Source organism: Juglans regia, chromosome 4 (genome assembly GCF_001411555.2).
Source record: "Juglans regia cultivar Chandler chromosome 4, Walnut 2.0, whole genome shotgun sequence".
Classification (NCBI taxonomy): Eukaryota; Viridiplantae; Streptophyta; class Magnoliopsida; order Fagales; family Juglandaceae; genus Juglans; species Juglans regia.
This window is the reverse complement of record NC_049904.1, coordinates 10,565,051-10,573,797: the sequence shown is the minus strand read 5'-3', so window position 1 is coordinate 10,573,797 and position 8,747 is coordinate 10,565,051. Positions and strand designations below refer to the sequence as shown.

The following is an 8,747-nucleotide window of genomic DNA, read 5'->3' as shown; positions in this document are numbered from 1 at the left end:
TGTGGTGGTGTCAGGTGTGTATACTATTCAAAGTTGAACAACCATTGGCTGGCTTATTTATTGACATTCAAGACAGGCTTTTAGTTTTTTTTTCTTTCCGTTCCAATAAGATATTAAAAAAAAAAATCTGTTTAAATTTTAAAATAATTGAACATGGGGAATCAAACACGTGTCTTGCACGTGGCCTCCTAAGTTCCTAACTAGTTCTTATTATAAGACTTAATTCAATAGAGTTGTAAATATGTTAGGTAAAGTTTAGATTGAACTTAGAATAAAAATTGTAAAAATGGCAAGTTTGCTGGACTTCATGAGATCCACCTTATTGAAAGTAAAACAGTCATGCATTCATAGAAAAATAATTACGTACGTTGTAAATGGTGAAAATCCAAAAGGAAATAAGCCGGTTCCAATGGAAACGAGGAAGAATAGGCACATAATATAAATCATCATGAATACCTATGGCATGCCTGTTTTAAAGGAATTGGGGGATCAGAGAAAGAACCACCGACTATTTGATCAAAAACCCATTTGTTAGCAGCCTGAGTGTAGTGGACGCCATCCCAGTTTATCCAAGCTGCTGGATCTTTGCAGGGCTTCCCCACCAAAACCTCTTTTCCATGCACCTTTATCTTTCCCCCACATCCCAAATGCATGTTGTAGTTATACTTCCCACCATGGCCACAACATGCTCTCAATGACTCCTCAAACCCTGCAAATGCACGTCATCTTTATATATGCTGCTATAAACAGAGAAATTTATAGGAATACTAAAAGCATTTACTTAAGTTTGACGTGATTGCCAGTTGAAGTGGTGTCATATTTGAATTCTCATGCTGTGACTAACACAAGAGTTCCATTCATTTTACTTCAAACGATATTACCGGGTGCAAAGCCTAAGGGACCAGATAAGAGGTAGCACCCTTACCAATTGGGACACTGATTCCGGCAGTCTAGAAAAGCTGGACCATAATTTATTTAAATTTAAAAAATTAGCAGAAATGTATTTTTGCAGTTTGCATCTCAAACTATCAGCAGTTTTGCACTTTACATCAAAGTATCAAACCGATGCATTACAGTCACATGCTCCTAAAAACTGACAAATAATACCATCGTCTAATTTTGACACATAAGAGGAATGAAAAATGGGTATCACGACATAGTCAAGACAGTTTTTGCAATTTACCGTGTTAAGGAGAATACTTTTAATAGTTTGAGATTTGCAAAGTATAGTTACCAATCATCAGCACGATGGCCAAAGAACTCAAGAGTGCTGATAAATGATGGATGGAGGTCTTACGTACCATGTTTCTTTGCTTGACTAATGAGAGAGTACTTCACTGAGTAAACATCGACATAGGTGATCGCAGCCAGAGGAAGATCCTTCCGAAGTTGGACCACAACCTGTTTTAACTTCCGATTAAAATATTGAGCCACATCGTTGAATGGAGTGGCACATCCAGCCTTGTCCACTTGTGCAGCTGTGATCTTGAGACGATCCAAGATATAAGGCAAACAACCAACGGGACCAGTATTATGTATCCAAAACGACCTGCCTCCTTGACCATAAATATCCTGGAAATGCAAGCACTCAACAGTTTTTTACTTAGAATGGAGAACTAACATAAATATGAGCAAAATTTTGTTTACTTAGTTTCTTAAATTACATGGTTTCAATATTAGAACATGGTGTTTTTGTTAAGTACTGGACTTCCCTCATTTTTATCTCATCACGTTGATATGGTGCTCCATAATCCTTGGATCAACTCTTTTTTTATTCAAGAAAAAATTAATTGGTTAATAGGCAATGCTACGTCAACATAGTGGAATATGAACACAACATGTAGCATAACTTATTCTAACATATGCACCTTAACAATGTCTGTGAACTGAGCCAAGACATCAGGAACATATGCTCTAACTTGATCGGTTGACATATTGAGGAAGTAACCTGCCGTCAAGTCATTCTGACCAATATCGAATGTGTATAAAGCACGAGAAAAATGTTCCTGCTTGGGCAATAGTTCCTGGAAAACCCATTCTACAAAAAGCACGAAAATACACTTTAAAAAAGCAATTTAGTACAAAAATGGAAAGTCAATGTGGTAAAGGAAAATGTTACCTCTACTGCGAAAGACTTGTGTTCTACGATGGAAGTCGTTGAATTGATACCACTGAACATTCAAAGAGAAAGGACTAAAACCACTTTGATGAAGGGTTGTGTTTTGGGGCCTAACGGTGGAGCCAGCAGTGGCAAAGTTGGCCCCATGCGTGAAGTTCGATCCCACAGCATCAAGGTAAGCATTCAAATATGGCAATCCCAAGCTCTCAGCTGCGAATACCAAACTTCTTATCAGCCTTAATTTTTTAGATAAATAATGATTTCACATGTTATCAAAGCAGAGGTGCTAAATTCGAATCATGATTCTACATTTCACCAATTTCACTTGTTAAACCCACTTATTAAGAGGAACTCTGACTCACACGTGAGGAAAAATGTTAAGACAAATATAAATAATTATATCTACCTTTCTATCAGTTTAAATTTTTAGAATAAATAGTAATTTCACATTAATCAACTCTCACGCGGGACATTGTTTATCCCTTTTTCCGACCCAATTTAAACAAAGCTCAAATGAAAATATGTAAATTTCTTTTTTTTTTTTTCAAATTAAAAAAAAAAAAACTGAGTTTTTCTTCTTAAAATAGACCGAAGCTTCAATATCTTTACCAAATAGTTCCAACTAATGTACAAACAAACTGTTTTCGTTTTCACGTAGCTTTGGTTGGAGCTATACTCATGCTCTGTTTTATCCGTGAGAGCCCTCTAACACAACTAAAAGACAAACTATAATAATACAAAAATACTGTATTTCCACTAACTACCCTCAAATGGACCAAAAAGAATGGCACGTGATTTTATACCAATATTTTGAATACCGTACCGGACGTCGTACCAGTCAAGGCATTGGAACGAAATATTTCGATAACGGTACCGTGTCGGGATAGCGTTTCGGGATAACGTTTAGAGATAGTCGATATATAAATAAATTATATATATAAATATATATAAAAATTATATTTCAAAATAATAGTCTATATATAAATAAATTATATATAAATACATATATATATAAATTATAAATAGTCTAGTCTAAATTAGGGGTTAAAAAATAAGTTTGTAGTTTGAAAAAACGATAAAAAAAAAAAAACATACAGGCCGAAATATCGGCCAGTACCGGCCGGTATCGGTCGAAATATAGGCCGGTACAGGCCGAAATTTAGTCCGAAATGGCCGGTACTAGCCGGTACGGCCGGTATTTTAACCAGTACGAAACAGATATAATACCTGTACCGGCCAGACGGCCGAAACGAAAAATTTCAACCTTACCGGCCAGTACGATACGAAATTTAAAACACTGTTTTATACCCGTGGAAAAACCCTCTCTTAACAAAAAAAGCAATGCTACACAATCCCAACCTCTGCACACCATTTTTTTTTCAATTTTAATATTTTTAAATTTTTTTTATTTTTATTTTTTTTTAAGTTTATTCTTTTTAACAAAAGATGGCACGTGATAGACGCATCTTTCAAAAAAAAAGACAAGAAATAAGTACGTGGAAATAAATGCTCAAAGTAATTGCATGATTTAATCGTAGCTTTTTTATTTTCTTATGTTGCCTAATCGTGAGTTCACTGTAATACCCCGTATTTTAATGTATTTTTTAATTGAAAGATTATTTTTTATTAATTTAAAAATTGATTCTCTTGTTTTAATTTTTTAGATTTTAGTGGATTTATTTTTATGATTTTTATTAATTTGTGAAAATTAAATTTGACATGTTTCCTTAATATTAATAATTGTTATGCATTTAAATTTCTCTTAATTTAAATTAGTTTGTGGGTTTTAAAATTATTGTATTGTTGGATTTAATTATTTTATTTTACTTAGTCACTGTGTTTAAATTTATTTTATTTAAAACTGTTGTGTTGAAATAATTTTTTCGTTGGAATTTTGTGACTCAAGTTGTGAGTTTTAGACCTCATTTATTTCCCTTCATTTTTCTTTTCCACTTTCTTTTTCTCTTTTCACTTTTTCTTCTTTCTTTTTTTTTTCTTTCCCTTTTCCGGAACTACTCCCTCCCGTGCGCGACTTCTCTTCCTCTCTCCCCGTGCATTGTGTCTCCTCCCCAGCCCGCTGCCATGCGCCTTCGTCCGGCGACACCGCCCAGCCCACGACCTTCCCCACCCTCCGGCGACCACCTCCCTTCAATCTCAACCCCTCTAGCGTCGCCGTCTGCCCCTACGCGCAACGCTATGTCGCGGCGTTCCTTGTGCTCGCGCGCCGCCGTCGCGCCACCTCCGGCCACCATCTTCTCACCACATCATCATCGACCTTCTAGCAACCTAATGCACCCATCCTTGGCTCCGATCTGTCACTGGTGAAGCCCCATCTATCTTCATCTCCGATTTGAGCATTTTGGCCTTAAACTGCCGCCCACGCCGCCATCCACGGCCAACCACCACAACCACTAACTTCACCGACATCTCTAAGCCCTACCCTATCAATCTCGAGTCTTCATTTACACCCGTTCAAAAGTGGGTTTTTGAGACCCACGGCCATAGTGCATTTCGCACTGTTTTGTTGCTGCTTGCCGCTTCTAGCACCTTCGTGATCTTTCAAAAATTATATTATAACATTGTAAGTATTTTTTCCAAAGAACTTTTGAGATTTAAATATATTTTTGTGCTAATTCCTTTTTACTGTGAATTTGTTGGCTGTGCCGGACTGAGTCCGAGGTGTAAGGGGGTCGGTTGGATTGGATGATGGAATTGTTTGTGTGAGATTGGTTTATGCTTTGAAATTTGTTGGCTGTTTCCGGTTTAAATATTGGTGTTTTGAGTTTGATGTGGGTCATGGTGGATATTGGTGATTTTTAAGAAGTGATGATATATTTTGGGATTATGAGGGTTTTAAGTTTTGAGATATTAAAATATATTATTTTAGAAGTTTAGGCTTAAATATCGAAATCCGGGATTGATTGAAAACTTACGAAAATTGTGTGATTATTTTTATAGGTGACGATTTATAATCAACTCGACTTTTTGAAGAAAATTCTGAAAAGCTAAGTTGTCCAGGTAAGCGGGATTCATATACTAGTTTTGCATAAAACAAATAAAATGAGGTTGACTTTGAGAATAAATGTGTTTATTTTTTTTTGAAAAGAGATGATCTGAAAACAACCTCAGATGTTTATTCTGCATATGCATAAATTCTATATAAGAGAAAGTGTTTTTCTGTCATGACTGGTGTAGTAGACATGAGCTAGTTTCGTGCACTTTATTTCTGAACTATGTAAAAGAGCGAATATGAAAATCTAGAAGTTTTGTTATGAACAAATGAGAATATTTTGTTTATGTTTATCTCAAACATGTGAAATGATCTGAAACTTTTCCGTATTTTGTTTTGAAATGATGTGTCATCTGAAAATCTTGGCATGAAATTCTGATTCTGTATATGATTGTAATCGGATTTTCGATGAAATCTGTTCTGTTTCTGTTAAGGCCTAGCCACGAGTATAATGGTGGTTTATAACCCTACCAAGGGGGTGAAACATGGAATATGGCCCAGCTACGGGTATAATGGTGGTTTATAACCCTACCACGGGGGTTAAACATGGTATTGTCCAAATGTGATATTAAACGATGATATGATTATAATGTTTCAGTTTAGAAATGCCAACAGATTCTCTTTTTGGAATAAGTTTATTTTTCTGGAAATTTCGCTCTAATGTTTTTGTACAAAGTTTTGGTTCTACATTCTGAAAGTAAATATTTTGTTCGGCTTATCAAATGTTATAAATGCTCATCATGTTTACATGCTAGTATATGCTCTCTGCTTACTAAGTTGTTGATAACTCACCCCCTTATCTCCACAATATTTTTCAGATATTATGATGGTTCAGCTGAGGATCAAGATTATGAGGCATTGGGTGAGATGTTTTAAGTGTGGTGGTTCAAGCATAGGAAGTTTTTTTATGAGTATTGTCGATTTTATTAAGAAGTTTTATTGTGTTATAATGATTTGGTATTTTGGAAAATTGATTATATTGAGGAAATTAGATTTAATCGAATTTTCTATATGATATTGAGAATTTGGAGTATATTTTTATATTGTTGAAATGTGAGTTTAAGTGTTAGAAAGTAACTCTCCGACCCGTGCGGGACCGGGGCGTTACATTCACTCTCGTGCCTAAACAAACCTTTTTGCTTTCATTTCCTATGGTTGGAACTTGGAGCTGTTATTTTTCATTACCTATCCAAGTTTCTCTGAACACTATCTATTTCAAATTGTTTTTTTTTTTTTTTCCACCAAAGTTTACAGTTCTTACGCACATTCGTCGGCTTCTTCGGCTTATATGTTTGCCTGTTTTTAAATGGTGATCAGTCTCTGCCCCAAGAGAAACCTCAATAAGCAAAACTAAGGTGATGTTTGAACGTTAAACGTTGAGAAGGTTTTTTATGAATAATGAAGAAATGTAGTAGTTGAAAGTTTTATAGGTTTTCATTAAAGTGTGGGTCTTATATTAAAATAATGCATTTTAATAATATTTGTAAAAGTGTGAGTCTAAGTTCCGTTTGGAAGTTAAATTCAGTTAAAATCAATTCAGTTCAATTTAATTTTAAATTAAGTCTAACATCTAAATACTCAACTTTTAAATTACTAAACTCATCCCAACTCAAAATCTCTTTACACGACTTTTTTCAACTTAATACATATTTACACATGGGACCTAATTTTCTATAAATATATTTAAACTCATTTTAACATTCAAACACATCTAAACTCATATTAGGTAACTCTTACAAAACACACTCCACTATCTGAACTTACTATATTTATAAAGAATTTAATTCATCTCAACTCAGCTAAACATCAGACTTAAATTTAAATTGATGTGTTTTATATTAAAATAATATATTTTAATAAAAAAAGTAAAAAAGTTTTAAATGATCAGGGAAGAAGTTGAAAAGAAGTTTAGACCGTAGATGAAAAACTATTCTCGTGTAGGAATATTATTAATCCTATCCACAAGACCACAACCATTCACTTGGACTTGGAGGATAGGTCTAGAAAATATTGATTCTTCTTTTTCATAGGATAATATTGAGCTATATATATAATATAAAAATATTATAAATATAATAAAAGATCATAATATTTATCAATTTAGAACATACGATGCACTTTTATAAAAACAAAAGATAGAAAATTACAGATGATGGCTTCACTCTTCCTTGTACGTTCCGCTTTAATATTTAATATTTTATATTTTATATTTTTAAGGGACGAATGAGGACGTTTGAAAAAGACATTGGCAATGCAGTCGCCCCACCCTTTCCCCTTAATCTGCCACTAAATGCTAAAGTCACACGTGGGCTCCGATGGCTCCCGAGGGTTTTATTTATTTATTTATTTAGTAATTAAAAAAATATTTTTTTAATAAAATTGTGAATTTTTATTTTTTAAAAAAATATATTTAAAAATTAAAAAAAATTAAAAAACAAAATGCACTATCGTCGGATCCCATGTGTGGCTGTAGATCCACTCTTTCTCTATTTCCAACTTTTTGAGAAATGTAAATGTAAAGCTAGAGAACAGAACGACAAATAATTCGGATTGAACATCGTATTCCAAAAGATTCTAAGAGGAACCACAATATAACTCTCCAATATTAGTAGCTGCAATATTAAGAAAGTGCATATAAAAGGCATTTTTTCTTTTTTTTTAATAATTTTTTTTTTTTTTCAGTTTTAGCAGGAAATATGGAAATGGTAGTTAAGGGAAAAGGATCGCATTGGACAATTTAAAAGAGCAAGTGAGAAAAGCAAAATGGAGTAATTTACCTATGAAATCAATGACCAGACGGCCATCACAATACCGTCCGGCTGGGCCATGGAAGTAGGACTCTCCATGTGGGGCAGCAGCTTGCCCAAATGCTGCCGACAAACCTCCGGTGTCCGAATTCGAGTCTCCGAAGTTGAAGATGGCTGGAAAATCACAGTGAGTTGAAGAAAGAACTGGCTTTCCAAGCGATGTCAGTGAGAGTGCAAGGCTAAAAATGACAAGCCAATGGGGTTCCATTTCTGTCGGTGAGAGAGAGAGATGAAAGTAAAGATAAGGATGGCTGTAGCTCTCTATGCCAGAGATAAGAGGGAAGAATGGGACAAAGAGCATGGAGACCTTCTGAGAAGTATTTTCAGAATACTTTATTATTGTTAATTATTTTTTTATTATTTTTTATATATTTTTTATTATTATCTAATATTATTTAATATTTTATCATTATCTTTTTATTATTTTTTTATTACTATTTAAAAAATATCTAAAAATACATCATTATCTACACGCAATTTAAGACAAAGATACATGAATGAGTATCCACTCTTTTCTCTCTGAAAAGAGGTGGAGTAGTGAGTTTTCGTGAGTGGAATGTGAGAGGCGGTTATAACGATAGGAAAGGAATTTGGAGGTGGTCCCAGCAGTGCGAGGTGGGTTGCTCTGGCTGTTAACAGCCGCTAAGTGTCAAAGGAGGTCGCAAACTACGACAGAAAGAGTGAAAAAAAAAACCAGGTGACACCATTTCTGGGGGAACTCTAGTGCCTGTTACAGAGGAATGGAAGATTTGGAAGAAAAATGGAATGAGTTGAGACTACTTGATGAGGAAAGAAATGAGATCAACATTGA

General features: G+C 34.5%; 1 protein-coding gene across 1 annotated transcript; it reads right to left on the bottom strand.

Annotated features, from left to right (window-relative positions):
• Positions 1-278: 278 nt before the first annotated feature.
• Positions 279-8,237, bottom strand: LOC108992532 (GDSL esterase/lipase At3g26430-like). The gene is made up of 5 exons (XM_018967131.2): positions 7,907-8,237; positions 2,120-2,329; positions 1,869-2,038; positions 1,302-1,572; positions 279-709 (listed from the first exon to the last, which is right to left on the bottom strand). The coding sequence occupies exons 1-5, from the start codon at positions 8,235-8,237 to the stop codon at positions 447-449; spliced, it is 1,245 nt and encodes a 414-aa protein (XP_018822676.1). The 3' UTR covers positions 279-446.
• Between the last annotated feature and the right edge of the window lie 510 nt (positions 8,238-8,747).